Source organism: Thalassophryne amazonica, chromosome 23 (assembly GCF_902500255.1).
Source record: "Thalassophryne amazonica chromosome 23, fThaAma1.1, whole genome shotgun sequence".
Lineage (NCBI taxonomy): Eukaryota > Metazoa > Chordata > Actinopteri > Batrachoidiformes > Batrachoididae > Thalassophryne > Thalassophryne amazonica.
In genome coordinates, this window is record NC_047125.1 from 4,290,942 (window position 1) to 4,315,834 (window position 24,893).

General features: G+C 41.2%; 2 protein-coding genes and 1 long non-coding RNA gene across 4 annotated transcripts in view; 2 read left to right on the forward strand and 1 right to left on the reverse strand.

Moving 5' to 3' along the window:
* LOC117504818 overlaps positions 1 to 24,893 on the forward strand; it is a 3,434,143-nt gene that overhangs the window by 1,815,561 nt on the left and 1,593,689 nt on the right. The window lies entirely within an intron of this gene.
* Positions 16,273 to 24,893, reverse strand: part of LOC117504846 — a 29,920-nt gene continuing 21,299 nt past the window's right edge. For both annotated transcript variants that reach the window (XR_004558907.1, XM_034164398.1), the window contains 2 exons: positions 22,340 to 22,470; positions 16,273 to 16,322 (listed from right to left, as the gene is read on the reverse strand). Coding sequence is in view for 1 of the 2 variants with exons in the window: in XM_034164398.1 (XP_034020289.1) it covers positions 16,303 to 16,322; positions 22,340 to 22,470 (151 nt within the window). In the remaining variant the exon portion in view is untranslated. The remainder of the gene's footprint in view (positions 16,323 to 22,339; positions 22,471 to 24,893) is intronic.
* On the forward strand, positions 20,096 to 21,227 carry LOC117504927. The gene is made up of 3 exons (XR_004558985.1): positions 20,096 to 20,251; positions 20,329 to 20,473; positions 21,157 to 21,227. It is a non-coding gene; the product is annotated as an uncharacterized LOC117504927 (long non-coding RNA).

The following is a 24,893-nucleotide window of genomic DNA, read 5'->3' on the forward strand; positions in this document are numbered from 1 at the left end:
ATCCACCCCTTCTCTGGGCATGCTCCGCCCACTTATGCTCCATCCCACTCTTAAAAATTATGTCCAACAACTAAAACATGTGCACTTAAAGGGCAACTAAATTATGGTGCTATTTGGGTGGGGAAAAATAAAAAGCTATGTTGGGTCTCATACCTGCAGTGATTGGATGTTAAAGCACACGCCTTACGACTTAACCACCATCTATTGTGCACAGTATGCGACAACATTAGAATCCAAAGATGCCACCGGAAGCAGCTGCAACAGCCACAATGAGCAAACAGAGCAGACTCGAAACAACATCTTGGAAAAATTAGACAACCTCTCTAGGACGACCATATTTTGATTAGCAAAAACCAGGACACTCAGACCAGCAATGAGATACTCAAATGAAACTCAGTGCTGGTCAACTTAATGGGCCCAATGCAAAACAATGAAAACCAGAACACTGCCATCACTTTCTAAAAGACCAACCCAGGACAGCCAGGACAGGACAATCCCTGGGAAATCGGGACATTTGGTCACCCTAACCTGTCGGCATTCATGAAGAAAATGGACAATCCTGTTCAAGAAGAGACCAGGAATCACGCTCAGACAAGACCCGAAGGACATTGCGCAGGAGTTGCAAAAAAAAAAAAAAAAAAAAAAGCTGAGCATTTTTATGAAGAAATACTTTAGGTTATTTAGGGTCTGCTCCTTTCTCTGTCCTTGACCAAAGCAGCATCACATCTGGAGCTGGTCCCCAAGTGCAGGACTCTCTCTGCCCACTGAATTAATACTGTAGTGATGAATAAATTCTGGGGGCAAAGATAATTATTCTTCGTCTGCTCGTAACCAGAGCTGCTCTTACTCGTGTACAACAGGTTACCGAGTTGACCTTTCGTGCCAAGTGTTGGATTAAAATAAACCAAACCTCTACTTGCCACTATCCAGTTATAAGTGTGACATGACGCATGTGATTTCGACTTCCGGCTCCAAACATCCAAACGATCTGATCAAGCTGCACTTACAACCGTTGCACACGGACAACAGCATTAACATCGCAACATAAACTCTTTGTATATTGTGCCTAAAACTCTCCTGGATATATTAACTGGGTTTTAGATGTTGTTACTGTGTTTGTTTATGTAAAAATGTCAGACGCTCAGGTTGTTTCTCCATTATTTTCAATGGAAGTTGCTGCGAGCTGCGATCGCTTCCTGTTCATGTCGTCGGGGAGAAAGTGAAGTTTGCACTTTAACGTCCTGTTTATTGTAATAAATAATTTTTATTAACAAACAGACATGTATATTTTACCTGTGCATAATAAAATATGTAAAGTAAAAGAAAAAAAAAGTTTTATTAAGTGTTCTGACCACAGAAACAGATGAATGCGGTTAACGGAGGTGGAGGCGGAGAAGGAGGGACGGAAGTTTGTGCACAATGTAAATATAAACTAAACTTAACTGTAAATTCTTAAAAGGATCAAACAGACGTAACTTTAATTGTAATCTTGGAGGTCTTTGGACCCGGAAACAGATTTATCACGTGATGCGTTACGTCAGCGCTTAACAACCGGATACACAAATCACTGCCACCAGAATCCTTTCAGTTACCTTTGCCAATTTCTAAATTCCAAGTCCCTGCTGATCTTGGACACAGGAAGACGAATCATTGAGGGTGGTGATGTCACTTTCCTTCAGGAATAAATTATCCAGAGATTTTACAGAATATGAAGAAATATTACATGCATACATCATCCTGTTGCGTAAGTACGAGGTCTGTTAGAAAAGTATCCGACCTTTTTATTTTCTTTAAAAACCTGATGGATTTGAATCACATGTGCTTGCATCAAATTTTGCCAGAAACTGAGCGACAGCCAGGTGGAAACCATTCGGATGATTCAGACGGCTTTTGGTGACGATCTTTTGGGCATCACACAGATTAAGGAGCGGTACAACCGGTTTAAAGACGTCCGCACAACGGTGGAGAGCGAGCCACGCTCCAGGCGGCCATCAACAGCTGAAACGACCAGATCATTTCCAAAGTGAACGCTGTGGTGATGTGGGACCGTCGTGTGACTATCCGAGAAATTGCAGAAGAAGTGGACATCAGCACTTTTTCTGCACATTCCATCGTGACAGAAGATTTGGCCATGAAAAAGAGTTGCGGCAAAATTCATGCCGATGGCTTCAGCACGAAGCTTCTGACGGCGGAGCAAAAGCGCCTTTGTGTTGAAGTCTCATAGGACATGTTGTGACATGCCTACCGCTTCCACAATTTCTCGGATAGTCACACGACTGAAAAGCCACCGAAAGCCGTCTGAATCTTCCGAATGGTGGAAGAGGGGGGCATCATTTTTCGGAGTCAAGCATGTCCTGTGAGACTTCAACATGAAGGCGCTTTTGCTCCGTCAGCTGCGGCACAAATTTTGCTGCCACTTCTTACTATACGTGTTCATCAGCAGCTGTTAGCAGTTGTTTCAGCCTGTCCCTCAGCTGTTGGGCTTTAGACATGTTTGTAGAAAACCTTTAAAAAACACAAAAACAGTTATTGACCGAGTGTGAATTATCAGGAGGAGAACAAGTGAAGAGATTTTGTGACAATTGTAATTCATCCCGGTTCTTTATGTAATATACTGCCCCTTACAAAAAAACAAAACAAAATCAATATATTCCTCAGTTTGAATTTTTTGTAAGTCACGTTGAAACCAGACCCGGGTCCCCAAAAACAGAGCCCACAGACAGACTCCATTTTGTGAAAATGGACCACGAACATGGATGACACAATAGCTTTATGTGGGCGTGACAGTGGGGTGGGTTTTAGTTTCACAAACCTAATCTTACTGGTTCCCCACAGACTGAGGGGAAGCTCCACCCCTTGTCTTCAACCAAGTTGTTTGATACAAGATGGAACCTAATTCCTTTGTTTCTGATCAGATAAAACCAGTTCAGACCAGATGACATACATACTCAAGCAGATGACCAAAAACAACCATTTAAGCAGAGCAGATACTTGATATCCAACATGAAATCATAGAATAAGGAATTAACACAGATATTATCTAACACAGGGATCTCCCCAGACAATGGAACAACGGCCTCATGCCATTATACTGCCACCTAATGCCACTATACTGAGTGACGTCATTTCGTGATGTTTTAGCACGAAACTTGGTGGGAATCTGACGGCACACAAACCCATTTTTGGGGGAAATCACACATCAATTCAAATTAAATCATTTTATTTATATAGCGCCAAATCACAACAATAGTTGCCCCAAGGCGCCTTATATTGTAAGGCAAGGCCATACAATAATTACAGAAAAACCCCAACAGTCAAAATGACCCCTTGTGAGCAAGCACTTGGCAACAGTGGGAAGGAAAAACTCCCTGTGGAAGAGAGCGAGATCAATCACTAATGATTAAATGCAGAGTGGTGCATACAGAGCAAAAAGAGAAGAAAACACTCAGTGCATCATGGGAACCCCCCAGCAGTCTAAGTCTATAGCAGCATAACTAAGGGATGGCTCAGGGTCACCTGATCCGCCCTAACTATAAGCTTTAGCAAAAAGGAAAGTTTAAGCCTAATCTTAAAGTAGAGAGGGTGTCTGTCTCCCTGATCTGAATTGGGAGCTGGTATATTATGCACTAAGTTAATTTTTAACTGTTTAACTCTCAGACTTAGTGGGAGAATTTGGACCTGTTTGAACTCAGCGTGTCCTATGTGGGTCCTGGGAGGGACTAATTTTGTTCCGGGTGCTTTGCAGACAATTCTGAAGGTTCTTAGAAAGACCAGAATACCAAGAAGTGCTGTCATAGTCATAGTGACACTGAATCAAAGCAGAAATATCTGTATTTTTTTTAAATTTATTTCAGGATCTTAATGTCTGGTCTGGCAATACAAAAACTTTAGTTTCTCAGTGTCCGTCACAGAGTCGTCCAGTCACGTTTCATTCACACCGATAACAGCAGCTCTGGATCCCTCAGTGATCAGATGAAGCTCGTCCACTCTGGGCAACAGGCTCCGTGCATTCACATGGAGGAAATGCAGCCTTTCTGTTTGAAACAGTTGAAGTTTGGTTCTGGGGGCAGGTCTTCAACTTGGACATCAGAAAGTGAAATGTTAGTTGGATTCACTGTTAATGTGCACTTACTGCAGGACCAAGGTTGGGTCGAGTTCCAGAGCCTGCTGTAGGTTGATGAATCCATGTCGATACATTTGCAGTGTAACACAGATTTTAAGTGTCACAGCAGACGCCTTTCTGGTTGGATCTCATCGGCTTCCAACAGTCAGTACACGGAAACTCTGTAGGGCCAGATTTCGGGTGTGAATTTCTGTCTAGCAGCACCAAAACCAAAGCCAGATACAACCAAGTTTTCACTGGGTGCCATGTTTGTTTATGTTTCCGTTTGACAGTGGTGTTCCTGATCCCGGGGTCCACAGCAACAAGGTTTGCTGTAGTTTTCATTGTAAAGTGACAATGAAAAGGAGATATTCAAGATTTCTTCATTCAAGAAACAAACAGAGCAGGAACACTGCAGGTCAGCAGGCGTCGAGCTCTGAAATCAGCAGTGAAATTCAGAGTCAGTCTGAACGCAGCAGCCAGGGATCACATGCTGAACAAATCTTCCAGAGTCGGACCAGCACTCATGGACCTCCAGGTGAAAATACACATATGAGGAAAACTGTTTAAAAATGTAGTATCATGTGTTGTTCTGCAGGATTTTTACAGTTTCTCAGTGAATGAAGTAACTTAATTCCCTACTTTTAGTTGCTAAATTAAGCTGACATTGTGCACTGTGCAGTTTTTAATAGTGTCTTAATAGGAGTTAAACATCTGCACTTTATGCTATATTGTAAAAAATGTAAGTTTAATTTAATATATTATTAATGAAGTATTGACTATGTTGATCAGTTGATACATTTGATACATTTCTGTTCATCAAGAGAGGAGACTGACCCTGATGATGACCATCAAACATCAGACGACAACAGCAGCAGCTGCAGCAGGAACCTCCCAGTTCAGCCTAAAGATCTCAGAGGTTGAATGTTAATGAACTAAAACTGTTATTAACACAATATAGCAACATGTGAATGTGAAAACTTCAGGTAATGGTTTTTCAAACTGGAAAAGGGCCGTGTACAAAGATGGAGGATTCCAGAAGCATGACAAGGAGAGCACCATCTGAGTGCACGGCCAGAGGATAAGAGAGGTGTCGAGAACAAGACATCTTTACTCCAGGCAATGTCTCAACAAGACCAAAAAGGGGGATGAAAACAGAAAGTATATCAAACAATTGCTGAGGTCCTGGTTGTGTACAGCCACCAGGGACACTGTGAGAATGTAATTTAATAATTACAATAAATATAAATATTGCAATATGTTGGTGATGGTCTAGTGGTTAAGGTGTTGGGCTTGAGTCCAGAAGATCTTGGGTTCAAATCCCCGCTTGACTGGAAAATCACTAAGGGCCCTTGGGCAAGGGTGTGTGCAGCATAACACACACACACACACACACACACACACATTCACAGTGAACCACAAACAAGCACCTCGATCTCTGTCTCATAAAAGTTGATGTCCTTCGCTCTCTTTGCCGTTAGTCCAGTGAACAACTGGAACTTTTTTTTTCTCCTTCACAGGTGGGTGATTCTTTAACTACGGGCACTATTGGCCTTGTAAATGTAATTTCCACCACACCATTGCCTTACAATATAAAGTGCCTTGGGGCAACTGCAGTGGTGTCAAAAGTACACACATTTGTTACTTAAGTAGAAGTATAGATACTGCAGTTTAAAAACACTCTGGTAAAAGTTGAAGTATCAACTGACCTCTTTACTCAAGTAAAAGTGAAAAAGTATGTGCTCCAAAACCTACTTAAAGTATAAAGGATAAAGTAACCTTAAAAAAAAAAAAAAAAGGTAGATGCCACTATATGAATTGAAAGCTTCATTTAAAAACTGATTCGTTCTACATGTGGCCCAAGACCCAAACTATCCCCCCAACACCACCTGCATGAAAATGTTTCAATTCTAGAAGCTCTGAAATGCAATCTGGGACTATTCCAGACAATAAACTGGAGTGAGTGCAGCATCCATTTAGTGAGAAAAAAAACAAGAAACTTTCCTTATTCAGATTCATTCCAGTAGTATTCTGCTCTTACTAGGATGCAGCAGTTTTCTAGTTTGGCAGAAAGTTCTGGAGTAAATCACTGAAGAAATTAAACACATTGACAATATGGTTTGACCGAAACAAACTGTCATTAAATTAAATAAAACAGGGATGAAATGGAGGGTGAGAGTCACTAGGTGTTCACTTCTTTATTTCTGTATGTATGTATGTTCATTGTAGTTGCTTTTATATTTTATTTTCTGTTGGTTTCTATTCAGGTTATTCTGTCTCTTTCTCTGAAATTGTATATAATAATTATCATTAGATTATTAATATATAAACAAAAATAAATTTAAGAAATATACAATTTAAAAACAAATGCACCCGAGCGTGAAGACAGCTGGAACTGCTTCATGCTAACTTTTAACATTGAAAAGGCCATAGACATGCTAACGCGTTAGCGTCGCTCCCGTTTTAAGTTATAAAATACATCTATCAACTGTTTCAGAAGACCATAACAGGTCGGTTTTAACATAGAAAGGTAAATAATACTCACAGAAGTATGCTCTTTAGCGGGGGAAATTAAGCAAAAGAAAGAAAGAATAAACGAACAATAGGTCGAAGCATTGCTTCAATCTGTGAACCACTGCTTCGATTGGTTCAAAATCCATTCCTTTATCTTCAGTGATCCATGTTTCTGATATAGCAATATGTTAAATATTTTTTTTTAAATTGACTTAAATATTCTTTAATGTTGTTAAAGTTTGCATACAGACTTCTGCTGTTGAAATGGATTATTGATAATTGTTATCCGTTTTTAATGATCCGATTAACTGTTCATCTGTATAATAGCACAACTGTCATTAATATTTGAGAAGAAATTATTGACCGGGGTCTATATCGTGCTCCAAGTCCAGTACATTGTGGTCTGTGTATTTAATGTTCTCAGTTCTACTTTTCCATGATCAGCAATCCTGTGAGTTATATCCTTCTTGTCTCCAGATGTAGATGATGTAGTAGTGAATAGGTTCCTCTGGTCTGTGTCATGGTGTTGTGATGTGTTTGTGTCCTCATACCTTATTGATCGTATTTGTCCAGTTCCTCGATGTTCCCGATTACCATAACCTTCGCTTGTTCTGGTGTTCATTCAGTTTGATGAATGTTTTGCAGTTGGATGTCCCTGTCTGTTGAATTTTTCCCCTGCTTTTTTAAGAGACGAGCTTTCCTGACGATGTCTGCTTTTCTTTTGGTCATTGATGTTCATTGATGAATACGTTTGTTCCTTTGAGTTTCCGTCCCTGTTTTAACAATTGCAATTTTCTGTTTTCTGTTGACAAACCTCATATAACAGCTCGCTTGTCTCCATCCTCTCTCCTGGGCGGGGGGTGGCACGCTTCAATGTTATTACAGTCCATTTGAATACCTTTAGATTGCAGGAAGTCAGCCACCTGTAATATGAATTCTGTAATAATAACGTTGTTCATCCTTGTGTACTGGTTCCAACTTCGCAACACGGTTCTCCAGGTACACCAGATGCCGGTCTTTCTCGGCATTCTGGATCCGGAGAGCCTTCACTTCTTCCACCAGCTCCATAATGGATTTCTGCTGCATTTTAACAAGAGCTTTCCTCAGACAATTAGTCCAGGGACTTCTTGATATCGTCTCCTCCTCCGCCGTCAGTGCCTTCTTCGGACCCATGGTCAGATAAATCCGCGCTGGCACCTCGGTAAAGCGCCGGCGCTGAAGCCAAGAGTAATGAGGCTGTTTGTTTTAAAAATGTAAGGAATAGAAAGTACAGATACTTGTGTGAAAATGTAATAAGTAGAAGTCAGAAGTAGGCAGAAAAATAAGTAATGGAGTAAAGTATAGATACCTAAAAAGTGTACTTAAGTACAGTAACGAAGTATTTGTACTTCATTACTTGGACACCTCTGGGCAACTGTTTGTTGTGATTTGGCGCTATATACATGTGCTCTGATGTTACTGTTTATCTCCATAGAAACTACCCACACAGTCCTTCATACAAACTTTTTAAAGGAACATTATTGTTGTGGTGGAAATTTACGGCAATAGTGTGGACTACATTTTGTTTAAAAAAAATCACAACAGTTGTATGACATTGAATACCCAAATTATATTTGCTATAATGATGCTGAAAAAGGTGAAAAAGTCATCATAGACTACTAGGACAAATTTCTTCAAACACTTCATTGTAAAGATAACTATAAAAGTGTGAAATTTCCCTTTTTTTTCATAAAATATAATCAAGGGACATAAAAGGTGCCCATAGTCTAAGAATCACCCAAAATGTCCTTGACCTCCAGCCTTGATAAGCTCCGCCCTCTTACCTCCAACATCCAGCTGACTGGATGCTGTCAGAAACCTGATCAGAGCAGTGAACAGCAGCGTTGTAAATCTGGACCCCTGTTGTCCTCAGTTCATGTCCGTCTCTTCTGTCATGTTGATCTTCCAGCATTTCTGCTGCCAAATTGTCTTCATGACAGAAACGCAGGAAAAATTCAGGAAAAATGTTGTTCACCTTTAAGACACTCCTCGTTCCACCTCCACCATCGACCTCTGACCTTACAGGTACAGCAGCAGACATCATGAACCGCTTCTAGTTAATAACCAGAGCTCACCCGGGTTTATTCTCCTAATTATTTCCCTGCACTATGCAGGTGAGGAAAATGATGACACACCCCAAATAAATTCTTTACCAACGGCTGTAATTTCTGTAAGTCATTTTAGTGTTTACACTATTGTGTAAATAGACTTTTGAATGAAACCTGAAAGTAGCAGCTGAAATGTTGACAGCAGTGTGTCAACTGGATCAGAGGACAGAAATTTACTGGAAATATTTTTGCTGGAAGTTGAGATTCTCCTCCAAATATTCAATGACTGTTTAAAATTCCTGAATACCATCTTGTGGTGATTTTTCTCTCTCATGCAGTTTGGGAACTTGTACAACTGCGGGTGGAATTTCATAGTTTTTCATGACCAAAATGTGGCATTCAAAATTCAACAGGGAAGACCAGAACTTCAAACAAACCAAAAAGAAGCAGTTTGGTGATTTTTTTCTTGTTTTCCAACACACAATATTTGTTTTCAACAAAATTCTAAATTTTGTGAAGAAGAATTGAGAACAGTGTTATATAAATCAACCTACTATGAAACCAAATGAAAACTTCTGCATGAATTTTCACCTTAATGAAATCCTTTTTTCCCTAACATTTATTTCATAGATCAACAAGGATGAATTATGAACAGTGTTTAGAAGAATCAAATAAAACAAACATAATTAAAATCTATCAGAAACTGAAAGAGAAAAAAGTGTTTTGGTGAATTTCACTATTTTCACCATAAAAAAAAATCTACAATTTCCAAAACAATTCAAATGTTCAATATTGTGAGAGGAAGGATTGTAAATCAGTGTTAAGATGAAACAAACAAAACAATCATCAAATTCCATCAAGACCCAAACTTTGGGAAAATTTCAGTTTTCACCCTATAAAGTCCATATTTTCCTAAAAACTTACAATTCCAACATTAATACATTATTACACTCAGAGAAACTTAAGTCATATCCGATGTCATGCTCCTTCAGGATCTTGCTGAGCGGGTCTATGATTAAACAGAATAAAAGTGTTGAGAGTCTTTCTCCCTGAAATATCCCTCTCTGAACTCGTATGTCTGGGATTGTTATTTGTCCCTGTGTGTGAGGTGGTGTTCCACTTGTTCATTTGTGCTCTCAGGAAGATCTTATTTTTGATGTTGTAGAGTTCTAAGCACCTCATGATCCAGGAGTGTGGCCCGCTGTCAAATGCCTTTTTGTAATCAATCCAAACCATGCTGAGGTTCCCCTCCTTTTTTGCAGTCCTCCAGGATAGATTTGTCTATCAGTAACTGGTCTTTAGCTCCTAATCTTCTTCTGGAACAACCTTTCTGTTAATTTTCCAGGTAGCCACCAGTGTCCAGATGTTCATAAATGGCATCATCTATGATTCCTGTCAGCCATTTGTATGTTGTTGTTAGGCAGCAGATGGGTCTGTACTTGTTGGGAAGCTGTGTTTCTTTGGTCTTTGGAATTAGGCTTGTGTTCCCAGTCGTTAGCCAGTCTGGTGTGTCCTCTTCTCCGTTTAATATTTTTGTGAAAGCCACAGCATAATGGTGGGTGTAATGCTGTCAGTCTTTTCAGCCAAAAATTTGTGATTTTGTCGATGCCAGGTGCCTTGAAGTTACTGTATTCACTCATTTTCTTCTGATTTTCCTCTTCAGTGATTACAATTGCTGCATTTGCTGTTTGTCTTGTTTTTCTGTTTTATTTTTTCAATCCCACTCAGCCTCTTGGTGTTGTTTTGGGTCTTTAAAGAGTGGTCTCCAGAATTTTTCAATTTCTTCTCTCTCAGGTGGTTGTTGTACTTCTATTGTCGTTGGCAACTTACTGTACACTAGTCTGGGGAGTTTTTTTTTTTTTTTGCAAATTGTTTAACTGTTTTGCTTGTATTTTCTGTCTTTGTTCCTAATCTGTGCCGCAAAATCTTTCACTAAGGCTTGATGTTCAGCCTCCCACCCAGCTGTTATCTTCAACATTGTATTTTTCTTTTAATGCAATTTACTTTAAGGAGACTCCTTTGGTGGGTTTGGCTTCCCCAAAAAAATGTTATTTGGGAGATCTCTGCTCTTAGGCGGCTGTTTTTTTTGTTGTAATTTCTTTTCCATTGTGCACAGTATTCTTTTTCTTAATTGTGGTTCCGTTTCTCTCCAAATCTTGTGGGGCCTAATTACTTTGTATGTACCATGCTGCTCCATAATTTACAGAGTTTAAATCTGTCAATGTGGTTCCTTCTGGGACCAGTTTAGCCATTCCAAGGTTAACTTTATGCAGGATAGTAGGAATTTTTTTTTTTCTTCTCCTTTTAATTTAGTCAGTTTTGGATGCTCTTTCATATCCATTTTTCTTGTTTCTTCAATCTTATTTGCCAATTCCTCTTCTAGTTCCTACTGTTCTGGGTCTGGGTGCACCTGTATATTGTTTTGTAGATGAGCTGGTGAATGGCTCATTTTTGGTGGGGCAGTGACTAACTATGAATTATCATGTGTTTGTTCAGAGTGCCCTTCTGTTTCTGTCTTTTATTCTGATCAGAACAGCTAATGCTGTGTCTGGTATGAATTATGTGTTTTTTCAGGTGGCCCTTTCATCCAAATCTTTTACCACCCTCAGAACAGACAAATGCTTTTTGCCTTTTTTTTCCATTTATCTTGATGTTTTTTAAGAGAATGCAATGGGCCCCAAACCTGGGGTCTAAAGTTGCACCCTTGGCTCTGTACTTATCCTAACCAGAGCTGGCATTGTATCTGAGGGTTCTCTTCAAGATGGCGATCGTTCCCTTAATTGCAGACAACTGCACCTCATGTGCACTTGGGTGACCGGGGATTGCCTCAAGGTATTTCTTCAGGTTCTTCATCAGGCCTGTTGCTCCCACCACAACTGGGATGATATCGATGTCTTTCAATGACCATGTTGTTCGTAGGTCATTTTTCAGGTCTTGGTATTTCGAGATCTTTCCCCTTTCCGCTCGATTCAGGTCGTAGTCATTGGGGACTGTCACAACGATGACTTTGGCTTTTTTCTCTTGCTTATTCCAGATGACAATATCAGGTTTGATTGCACCTCCTTCAATGTGTCTTCCTGCTGGGATCTCTTTGTCGTAGAAGACAGTTTTCCGTTGGATGAGACTGGTGCTGGCTTGTGCTCCCAGACATGTTCTTTGACTTCCATCTTCAGTTCCTTGCATACCTTCCAGTGGAGATATTGGTTTTTCATTTATCTTTGATGTCTTTTTTAGTAGAATGCAATGGGCCCCAAACCTGGGGTCTAAGTTGCACCCTAGGCTCTATAGTTATCAAGTCAAGTCAACTTTATTGTCATTTCTACAATACATCACAGACATATTGAGAACTGAAATACCTGATCTCTGGACTCCCTGACCTCACAAAAGAAGGTATTTAAGAAATATAATAAGGTATAAATATCAAGTGTAGAGATCTAACAACTGAAAAAAAAAAAGTTGTAATAGTGTAATTGTGACAAAATTATACAAAAGCTAAATTGTAAACAAATACTTGTAGTGCAAAGTGGCAGGACAACATTCAGCAGTAATGGATATGTGCAAATTCCATGACCAGAGCAAGAATATATACAGTTGTTGATCATTGTGGAGAGAGTATTGTATGTATAAAGTGCAGTATCTTCACAGCAGCTTAGGTTAGGGAGGTTAAGGAATTGGCGGGAATGGAAAGTGAAACCAGTCCAGTTTGTGTTTAGTGCGAGTGGAGGGCAGCAGGGGGAAAGGGGGCAAAGCAGGGAGGGAGTTGAGTGTCCTGACAGCCTGGTGGAAAAAGCTGTCTCAGCCGGCTGGTCTTGGCCTGGAGGACTGCGCAGTCTCCTCCTGATGGCAGCAGGCTGAAGAGACTACGTAATGGATGAGTGGGGTCACTTACGATCCTAGTGGCCTTTCCGGGTGAGGCGGGTGTTGTACAGTTCTTGGAGGGGTGGGAGAGAGGTGCCAGTGATCTTCTCCGCTGCTGTCACGATGCGTTGAAGGGGACCTACGGCAAGTCGCTGTGCAGGCGCCCTACCATACGTGATGCAGCCATGACAGGACACTCTCGACTGTACCCCTGTAGAACATGCGCATGATGTATGGTGTTGCTCCGACTCTTCGAAGTTTTGCGGAGAAAGTAGAGGCGTTGATGAGCCCTCTTGGCCAGTGATGCGGTGTTAGTGGTCCAGGAGAGATCCTCCGACACATGCACACACAGGAACTTGGTGCTGCTCACCCTCTCCACAGCAGCACCATCGATGGTCAGAGGGAAGTGTTGGGTGTGCACTCTCCTGAAGTTATCCTAACCAGATATGGCATTGTATCCGAGGGCTCTCTTCAAGATGGTGATCGTTCTCTTAATCACAGACAACTGCACCTCATGTGCACTTGGGTGACCGGGGATTGCCTCAAGGTATTTCTTCAGGTTCTTCTTCATCAGGCCTGTTGCTCCCACCACAACTGGGATGATATCGATGTCTTTCAATGACCATGTTGTTCGTAGGTCATTTTTCAGGTCTTGGTATTTCGAGATCTTTCCCCTTTCAGCTCGATTCAGGCCGTAGTCATTGGGGACTGTCACATCAATGATTTGGCTGTTTCTCCTTGCTTGTTCCAGATGACAATATCAGGTTTGATTGCACCTCCTTCGATGTGTCTTCCTGCTGGGATCTCTTTGTTGTAGATCGTTATTTTTCCGTTGGATGAGACTGGTGTTGGCTCGTGCTCCCAGACATGTTCTTTGACTTCCATCTCCAGTTCCTTGCAGATCTTCCAGTGGAGATATTGACAGATCTTGTTGTGTATGGATGTATAATGCCCATCTGCCATGAGGATCTGGCATGCTGAAGTTAGATGGTTTACACTCTCAACAGCTGTATGACAGAATCGGCATTTATCATTCTGTGAGATCCCTGCCATTTTTTTGAAGCCATTTGTTAGACGTCCCTGATCTTGTGCTCCAATCAGAATTCTTTCTCCATCAAAACCAAGTTTTCCATTTTTTAGCCACTGCATTGATCCAACTTTGTCGATGTATTCCTTTTCAAGTTCTTCTTGGAAACGTCTGGCTCTTTTGTGCTGTTTCCATCTTTCCACTCAATGTTTTCCTTCTCTTTTGCTGAATTGTTCTCTGGTCTGTCTTGCAAGTTTTGTTGCAGGCATGAGACTGTTGCTTTTTCTCTCTTGTAGAAGTTCTCCGCCAAAGTTTTTTGCCAGTTTAGTGATTGAGGTCCATTCAGTTAAGGCCTCGTGGTGTTGTGTGACCTTTTTTTACGATTTCTTCTTCAGAGCTCTTTAAGTACTGTCCAATACTTATTATCGATGCTCTGTAGGCCTGGTTGATTTCAGTGAGACCCATATCGCCTTCTCTGCGAGGGAGATATACGAGTATTCTGTCCATGCACTGATTTCTGTATGTGATTTTGTGGAGGGTGAGCATTTTCCTGCTTTTTGTGTCCAACTTAAGCTCACATTGTGGCCAGTTCACTATGCCAAACCCATATGTCACCACTGGTATTGCAAACTGGTTTATGGCTGTGATCTTATTTTTTGGTGTCAGCTGTGTTTTGCAGATCTTTAAGCGGTTTAGGTCTTCTTTTGTTCTTCTTGTTCTCATTTTCTTGTGCTCAATTGTATTACTTTGTTCAATTCCCAAGTATTTGTATGTGGAGTCTGCAGCCAGATCTTCAATGTAGCTCCCTTCATCCAATTGTATGTTTTCGGTTTTTGTCTTTTTTTCCTTTTGTCATTGTGCATTTTGAGCATTTATCCAGTCCAAATTCCATGCCAATGTCTTTGAGAACTTATGGACAGTTTCCACGAGCTGAGTGAGTCCGTTTTTTGTGTTGGTATAGATTTTCAAATCGTCCATGAACCTCAGATGGTTCACAAGTTTTTGGTTTTCATTTCCTTTGTCTTTACTTAAGTCATATCCGATGTCTTGCTCCTTCAGGATCTTGCTGAGCGGGTCCATGATTAAGCAGAATAAGAGAGGTGAAAGGCTGTCTCCCTGAAGTATCCCTCTCTGAACTCGTACATCTGGGATTGTTATTTGTCCCTCTTTGTGATCGAGGGTGATGGTGGTGTTCCACTTGTTCATTTGTGCTCTCAGAAAAGATCTTATTTCCTCATTGATGTTGTAGAGTTCTAAGCACCTTATGATCCAGGAGTGTGGTACACTGTCAAATGCCTTTTTGTAGTCAATCCAAGGCATGCTGAGGTTCCTCTGCCTTGTTTTGCAGTCCTCCAGGATAGATTGTCTGTCAGTAACTGGTCTTTAGCTCCTAATCTTCTTTTGGAACATCCTTTCTGTTCATTTTCCAGGTAGCCACCAGTGTCAAGATGTTCATAAATGGCATCAGCTATGATTCCTGTCAGCCATTTGTACGTTGTTGTTAGGCAGCAGATGGGTCTGTACTTGTTGGGAAGCTGTGTTTCTTGGTCTTTGGAATTAGGCTTGTGTTCCCTGTCGTTAGCCAGTCTGGTGTGTCCTCTTCCTCCGTTTAATATTTTTGTGAAAGCCACAGCATAATGTTGGTGTAATGCTGTCAGTCTTTTCAGCCAAAAATTTGGGATTTTGTCGATGCCAGGGTGCCTTGAAGTTACTGTGTTTTCAGGTGGCTGTTTAGTCCAAACCTTTTACCACACTCAGAACAGACAAATGCTTTCTGCCTTTTTTTTTTTTTTCATTTACCTTGAATTTCCTTCTACAAGAGTGCAGTGGGCCCCAGACCCGGGGTCTAAAGCTGCACCCTTAACATTACTGGCTTTGTATCCGAGGGCTCTCCTCAAGATGGTGACCCTTCCTCTCTCAAATACTGCCTTTGATCTCCTGCCCCACTTCTCAGTTGAGTAGGCGAAGCAGTGAGATCTCTGTATGAAATATCATGTGTGTTTTCAGGTCGCCCTTTCGTCCAAACCTTTGACCACTCAGAACAGTAAAATGGTTTTTTGTCCTGTCTGAATTCTAATGTCTTTGTTCAGAGTGTCCTTCTGTTTCTGTCCTTTATTCCCATCAGAACAGCTAAATGGTTTTCTTCTTGATTTCCTCCCCTTTTGTTGCTCTGAGTTGTTCATAGTGACCAGATGCTTTTCCATATTTAGAGCCTTTAAATTGTTTCTCATCAGTGTTGCCTGAACAAACAATATTGGTATTTTTCCGACAGTTAAAATGTGACTGAAGTTTTCTGGTCTGTTTCCAGTCATCACTGTCATCAGTCTCAGTTCCAGAACTGTCTGAACTCCTGGCACTGGTATCTGGTTGTAAAAAAACTGTTTGGACCCGAGTTGCTGGCTGGTTGTGGTCCTCCATCGTCCTCTCCATTAGCTTCTGCTGTCAGTGTTCTGTGTACAGATGAGCTGCTGGCTACAGGCTCAGCCTCTGTGCTCTCATCACTTTGGCTTTGATGAAGCTGTGATGACTCTGGTTTTTCATCATCATTTTCACTCTTCACAGGGACGCAGTGAAACCAAACTTGGTGAGATCTGCCTCCTCCAGCTGCTGAAGCTGCTCTCCCTGCTGAATTATCCACAGCTTCTCTTCTTTAATGTCCTCCTGGTCAACACTCAGATTCCATTCCTGGTGTTCAGGGAGAGTTTCTTCTTTAATCACCAACACGGCTGCATGTCTGCAAAGAAACAATACAATTAATTTAACAATAAATGTTAGTGACAACACTCACTAAAATAAAGTATCAGTGGTGAGTTTGACCTGATGACAGTAAGTTATTGCACTGATGGAACTGATAAAGTGGAAATGTGCAGCAGGATTTGTTTTAAATTTCACAAATTGTAATTCACATCCTTGTCTTCCACAAATGACTACTGCAGTGTTTTATTTTCTGGATTGCTATAAAATAGTGTAGGATGTCTACAGATGGGACAGAATTACCTTGCTCGAGTTTTAATGAAAACCAGGAGGTTTGATCTCAGACATTCTGGCTTCCCTTCACCGACTCAAGGACTAGATTTCAAGATTTTGTTAGACATTTCAGGCTCTAAACCAGAGGTCTCAAACAGTCTTCTGAGACCTTCTCATTCAAAGTGATGTTAATCACTTGAGCAGGTGAAATCAGTTAATCAGTGAAATCACCTGCTGGAGTGGGTGGTTGCACAGAAAGCCTGCACCCTCTCGGCCCTTTCCTGGAACCGGTCATGAACTCAATTATCGTGCTGAACTTGTTCAGCCTTATGTGCCTCCTCATGCCCTGTGGTCCTTGGATGCAGACTTGCTCTGTGTCTCAAGGGTTAAAAGGGAAGTCAGCAGGCTTCAGAGCCTTTTTTTTTTTGCTGTGGTCGTATCAACATCAACTGCGGGCGCCGTTCTTCCCCGACGCCTTGCTCTCTGCCTCTGATGCACTTACCGAGTGCATGGGCTCGGTAAATGCCACAGCAGGTCACTCACACCCCCGTGTCTGCTGTGCAGCCGCAGACACGGCTCTGTCTACTGAATGGAGGTGCAGCCAACTTGGCACAAGTCCAGAGACTATGCTCGCTGTTTTGATGCGGAGCGGCCGGTGACATCTGTTGCTTACAAGGAAAGACTTCTTGCGGCAAAATCCGCAGCACCGCACGTCTCGGTAATCCGAGCGGCAGAGCTTTGTGGCCGCTGAGAGAGGTTTATATCTTTTTAATGACTTGGATTCTTTGCGTGTCTCGCCTCCGTACCCCACGACGGTAACACCGGAGGTGAGACAGTAGATTTTCAATGCGACACCACTCAATTAAACGGGCGTATGAAAAAGTCCCCAAAAATAATTTTCAAGCACAAATAAAAGAAATGTGTACTCACCAAGCGTACCGCAAGACATATGAAGTTTTGAAAAAATTAGATCCTTCCATATAAGACAAGAAAAAGAAGAAAAAGGTGCAGATGCAAACTGACGTAAATCCACAAATTACAGTTGGCGCGTGCAATGCATGCTGTGCTGGGATAGGGTCTTCTCCCTGACATCTCGGCAGCGTCCCGGATGTGATGACAGTTCTGTGGAGGGTTGAATTTTAGCTGTAAATTGTCATTTTAAAATGAAGATTTCTCCGTTGAATGACAGATCTGGGCTTGCAGATTTACTTTACTACATTCAGAAGGATCTTATGTGTAAATATAAGTCATTTTTTGGTCCAAAGATCTGACTGCATTTATTTCAATGCAGGTCTACTTTAACAAAGACTGTTTCTGGGACCAGATTTCCATCACAACCTCTCTTTCTCTTTTTCAAACACACACATTTGTTGTGTTTGAAAACACGTGTTGCCTTTAATTCTGATGTGTGCCATTATTACAGTAAACAAGTAATAATTGTGGACTAATTGCTGTCTGAGGTAACTGGAGTGTAAACGTTATTTCTCCACTGTGAGATCAATAAACTATACCTAATCTAACATTTCTGCACACGTCCACATTTACACTATTCAGGTCGACATGTCACATCTGGTCACAAAGCCGGCTATTAATAGTACGAAGTTACCAAGGAAAAGTTCCCCAGTTTGGGTTGTTGATGGGAGCTGTAGAAAATAATGGATTTTATTTATTGAAGTCATGTTGATCTGAATTAACATTGCAGTGATTAATAAATTCTGTGAGTAAAGATAATTATTCTTGGTTTGCTTATAACCAGAGCTGCTCTTACTCGTGTACAACAGGTTATTGATGTTCACCTTTTACTGACAAGCATTGGATCAAAATAAACCAAACCTCTACATGCCAGAATACACAAATCACTAGGGTTGGGTACCGAAACGCGGTGCCAATAGAGCACCGGTTCCGACGTAAATGGTAGTAACAAGACCGAATAAGAATGAAAATTTCGGTGCCTCATTTTGGTGCCTGACTTTTTTTTTCCATGAGCTGAAAGGGGGCAACCGACCACAGTGTTCCGGCGTCAACCTGCGTGACGTCAGCGCCGCATTAGCTGATGAGAACTGATAGCAAAAGGATCAATAAAAATGCCGAAGGCGAAACGCTCCAAAGTTTGGCTTCATTTACACCCAAGGGCAACGACTCTGCGACGTGCCACAGATGTCAGAAAACAATTGCATGTAAGGGAGGTAACACATCAAATTTGATGAAACATCTGGCCAGTCACGGAGTTTATTTGAAAGCTGAACAATGCACGGTGTTTGATAAACTGCGCGACGTTTCACGGCCCAACACTTCGGCAGCAGGAGCTGCAGGGCAAATTGAAGAAAGTCCCACTCCCAGCCCTGCTAGTGTGGCGTTGCACATCACCGATGATGACGATGACAGCAGCCGTTCCTCTTCAGGTAAGTTTAGTTTAATGCCAACCGCAAATCTTGATTATTAAGTGTCTTAGGTTAGCATTAGCAAGTACTGTTGCATTTAACAGCGTGTGTCTATTAGCCAGGCGTTAGACACTGTCTAACACCTGGCTATGTATAGTTCCACTTAGTGTCTGCTGACGTTATGCTTAACATGAATCTCATAACAAGTACTGTATGTATGCAAAATGTACGAGATTGAATGCGCATTTTGCACAAGATTGAATGCGCAATTTGCAATTGCATAGGAACAACACATAGGTAAGCTATAGCTCAAGACTGTAGGCCAGTTGTACGTGACCTGTCTCGATATACCTGTCTCGAGGCTACACTATTAAATATTTCTGCTCAATGTCTGCTTAAAGCAAAAGTCTGAATATATGTAAACAAAATGTTGAACTTTCAGTATATTTACATCAGTATCAATTTTCGTTTAATGAGTAACAGGTGTATATTATTAACTATTTTGATAGTAATGTTTTTATTTCTGGCTTTCAAGTAACCACAGTGACTCCTTTCACCCTGGCTAAGAAGAATGCACTACCCAAGGAGAAGGTGGAGGAAATCCACAGGGCAGTCACCAAATTTGTGGTGATGGGGCTTCATCCATTTTCCACAGTGGAATCACTATCTTTTAGGTGAAAATGTGGTAGATATTAAAATAGACTAAAATATATATATATATATACACACACATACATAGTTTTTTGTTTGTTTCTTTTTTTTTTGAAGGGAGATGAGCATTGCCCTGAACCCTAAATATCAACCACCATCCAGGGATGACCTATCCAACACCTTAATACCTGCATGGTATTCTGTTGTGAAACAGAATGTCATCCAACAGCTTGCACACGTCAGCAAAACTGCAATTACTTGCGATGGATGGACCAGCGTGGCACAGGACCACTATCTGACAGTGACTGTTCACTACATTTACAAGGGCAGCATCCAGCAGAAAGTTCTGAGCACTGAAGCAGTTTATGAGCTCAGACAGGGCTAGTGGTGGCAGAGGAAATCCACAAAATTCTTGAGGAGTTCAAGTTGACTGGAAAAGTCCTTGCTGCCACAGTTGACAATGCAAGCAACTTGGATGTTTGCACTGAAAATTTAAAATTTTTAAAAGTTGGATGCTTTGCCCACACACTCAACCTGGCAGCACAGAAGGTGTATGGCATCCAAGCTGTGACCAGGTGGTGTGCAAAGATCCGTGCAGTGGTGGTGTGGTTGAAGCGCTCCACCATGAGCAAAACTGTTTTGAGAGAGAAGCAACGACTCCTCAGTAAATAGCATTAATATAATCATGATACATTTAAATATAAGAAGTTGTTTATTGTAATTCAAATGTCTGTGTTTTAGATTTGCCAGAGCATAATGTTATCCTTGATGTGAGGACTCGCTGGAATTCTCTGTACATCATGGTTGAGCGGTTTGTGGAGCAGTTCCCTGCAATCCAGGCAGCTTGCCTCGATCACAGGCTGAGGAAGCCAATGGAGAGGGACAGGTGAGGTGATAGACAGGAGGGTCCCTTGTAATAATGTCAGTTTAACTTTTGTAATTATTTTCATTCATTTTTTTATTATTGTTTATATTCCATAGACTAGAGCAGCTCACTGACAGTGATTTTGAGAAGGTAGAGGAATTCATGAAATGCATGAAAGTCCTGTACACCTCAACCCTCTGCGTGTCAAGTGACAAGTCCCCCACATGCAGCCAAATCATCCCAATCCTCACAAAGCTGGAGGCACGATATTTACCCACAGATGATGACAGTATGTTTGTGGCTGCTATAAAAGAGAAGGTCTGGGGAGATCTCGAAAAAGATACCAGGTACTATCTATTTGCAGCCAATCTCTATGTTCACAAAGAGAGAAGCCAAACTACACAATTTTTACTACTGGACACTAAATCATGTTTTCATTACAGGATAAAGAAATTCAGAACTTCCTTCAGGAGGCCACACTGATGGACCCTCGCTTTAAAGGCAAGCTGGGAGGTGGTGTTACAGAAGCTTGGGATAGGCTTGAGAAAGCAACGATTGACAGTGTCACGGCAACTCAGGTATTTTACAGCATATTTGTCAGAGACAGTGGGCTAATTGCTCATCTTTTTCATATGCTCTATGTCTATGTTACAGTTCTTTAACTAAGTATTTCTGTTTTGTGGGTAATCGGTTTGTGTCTGCAGCTTCCACTAGAGGACCATCATCAGAGTGAGGCAGAAGTAGGTGGTGATGGTGAGGTGGAGCAAGAGGACACACATGTAAGTGCAGTCATATACTATTTATCTTGTCTACAATGATGATGAATAGTTGTTTTTGTGTTCTACTAAACTTGTTTGTATTTTGCAGCAAAGAGGAGCTCACAGGATGGTCAGCCTTGGAGCAGTTATTTGCGGATGAAGACCGGGAACTTCTCCACACAACTATGAGCACAAGCAGTGCCCTCTCTATCACGGAGCAGGTCAAGAAAGAGATTGAGCTCTACAAAGGCATGCCAGCAATCACATCTGGACAAGACCCTGTGGCTTGGGTGTGGGGTAAGAGGGATACCCTCCCTAATTTGTCTGCCTTGTCAGAGGTGTATTTGTGCGTGCAGGCCTCCTCAACCCCCTCTGAGAGGGTTTTCCTCCTGTGCTGGACATGCAATTAGCCAGGAAAGATGCCGTATATTGCCAGAAAAGGCCAATATGCTGATATTCCTGCAGAAGAACTGCAATTGAAGAACTGAAGTTATTTATATGTGCAATAACTGTTTTATAATATTTTGTTCCATATTTGTGTTATATTTATATTAAAGTGATTGTTCGGGTTATTGTTCTATTTGATATTATGGACATTTTATTTTATATTTATTATTATCATATGTTTTATTTATATTGTTTAAAGATTTACACAAGTTAATATTATGTTTCAATTTTATTTAAGAATAAAAGGGTATTGTTTTTTTTGACAAAGTGTGTGCAGTTCATTTTTTTTTTTTTTAGTACCGAGTAGGCATCGGTATCGGATAAAACCCAACCGACACCCAACCCTACAAATCACTGCCACCAGAATCCTTTCAGTTACCTTTGTTCATTTCTAAATTCAAAGTCGCTGCTGATCTTGGACAAAGGGAGATGAAACACTGAGAACGGTGACGTCACTTTCCTTCAGTAAGAAATTATCCAGAGATTTTACATGCATCTTTCATCAAAATCCTCCTCATCCTGTTGTGTAAGTATTGACAGAATCTCTGGAGGAATACCAGAAGAGTAAAATATTTGACTGTTACAATAACACATTATAAAGTATCAATAACACAAAGCTGAGTGAACAAACCTGTTCTGTAGGAGAGATTTGGAGGATTAAAAACAGCAACCAGCCCTTTACCTCTTTTGTTCTCTTCTTTTAAATGACACATTTCTTCTTCCTGGTCTGTGATCGTTCCCTCATCAGTAGGTGTTTGCTGTAGTTTCAACGTGTCCCTCAGCTGCTGGACTTCAGACATGTTTGTAGAAAGACTTTAAAACACACAAAAGAAAGAGAGAGTCAACGACCAAGTGGAGGAAAGACTAAAAACAGGCCGATTTAATCATCTGCTGCTGCTCTGCTGCCCAGGCTGACCAATCACAAGTGTGAGACAATACCGAAATGTCCCTGTGCTGGGACAGACGTTCTAAAGCAAGAGACACCAACTCTGTTCCCAGACATCACCAGACATGAAAGTTTTCCTTAAGTTCCGGTCACACAGCACTAAGGAAGGACAACAAAGCCCAAACGAAAGTCCCAAATCTGGACTTTCGTTGGCATCATTTAACCTTCGCTCAGCTTCGTTGCTGCAGCTGGCACTTTGTCACAGTTTTTAAACTCATAAAATTTGAACGAATGCTGCCAACAACCGTATTTTGTTTTGCTGTCGTTTTTGTCAATTTCTTATGTGTTTCGTTTTTGTAACATTAGCATTTTGTTCGACTTTGTTAATAGTCGTTCGACCTTACACGTCCGATGTATTGAACGAACACAACAACCTCTGAATTAAGTAAAGCCTCGACGAACGTTTTCATACAATAACAACAGTGTTAAGAACGTTTTATCAACTATGTACGCACGTTTCAAACATTTGTGGCTAACGTGAGTGTGCATGCAGCCTTCGTCTGACACGGACAGTTCCCCGTTACTAGTGCCATGGACGGTGATGATCCCCAGCATGGGGACGAGCCAGCCCGCCTTATCAACGAGTGCGAGATAGATGTTCTTGAGGCCAAAGTTGACGACGACGAATTCATTGTGAACATGTACCAATGGCAAAGGGGCAGCAACAGAGATCAAATCAAATCAATTTTATTTATATAGCGCCAAATCACAACAAACAGTTGCCCCAAGGCGCTTTATATTGTAAGGCAAAAGCCATACAATAACTACAGAAAAACCCCAACAGTCAAAACGACCCCCTGTGAGCAAGCACTGGCGACAGTGGGAAGGAAAAACTCTTAACAGGAAGAAACCTCCAGCAGAACCAGGCTCAGGGAGGGGCAGTCTTCTGCTGGGACTGGTTGGGGCTGAGGGGAGAGAATCTGGAAAAAGACATGCTGTGGAATAGAGCCGAGATCAATCACGAATGATTAAATGCAGAGTGGTGCATACAGAGCAAAAAGAGAAAGAAACACTCAGTGTATCATGGGAATCCCCCAGCAGTCTAAGTCTATAGCAGCATAACTAAGGGATGGTTCAGGGTCACCTGATCCAGCCCTAACTATAAGCTTTAGCAAAAAGGAAAGTTTTAAGCCTAATCTTAAAAGTAGAGAGGGTGTCTGTCTCCCTGATCCAAATTGGGAGCTGGTTCCACAGGAGAGGAGCCTGAAAGCTGAAGGCTCTGCCTCCCATTCTACTCTTACAAACCCTAGGAACTACAAGTAAACCTGCAGTCAGAGCGAAGCGCTCTATTGGGTTGATATGGTACTATGAGATCCCTAAGATAAGATGGGACCTGATTATTCAAAACCTTATAAGTAAGAAGAAGAATTTTAAATTCTATTCTAGAATTAACAGGAAGCCAATGAAGAGAGGCCAATATGGGTGAAATATGCTCTCTCCTTCTAGTCCCCGTCAGTACTCTAGCTGCAGCATTTTGAATTAACTGAAGGCTTTTCAGGGAACGTTTAGGACAACCTGATAATAATGAATTACAATAGTCCAGCCTAGAGGAAATAAATGCATGAATTAGTTTTTCAGCATTACTCTGAGACAAGACCTTTCTAATTTTAGAGATATTGTGCAAATGCAAAAAAGCAGTCCTACAAATTTGCTTAATATGTGCATTGAAGGACATATCCTGATCAAAAATGACTCCAAGATTTCTCACAGTGTTACTAGAGGTCAGGGTAATGCCATCCAGAGTAAGGATCTGGTTAGACACCATGTTTCTAAGATTTGTGGGGCCAAGTACAATAACTTCAGTTTTATCTGAATTTAAAAGCAGGAAATTAGAGGTCATCCATGTCTTTATGTCTGTAAAACATTCCTGCAGTTTAACTAATTGGTGTGTGTCCTCTGGCTTCATGGATAGATAAAGCTGGGTATCATCTGTGTAACAATGAAAATTTAAGCAATGCTTTCTAATAATACTGCCTAAGGGAAGCATGTATAAAGTGAATAAAATTGGTCCTAGCACAGAACCTTGTGAAACTCCATAATTAACCTTAGTCTGTGAAGAAGACTCCCAATTTACATGAACAAATTGTAATCTATCAGATAAATATGATTCAAACCACCGCAGTGCAGTGCCTTTAATACCTATGGCATGCTCTAATCTCTAATAAAATTGTATGGTCCACAGTATCAAAAGCAGCGCTGAGGTCTAACAGGACAAGCACAGAGATGAGTCCACTGTCTGAGGCCATAAGAAGATCATTTGTACCCTTTACTAATGCTGTTTCTGTACTAT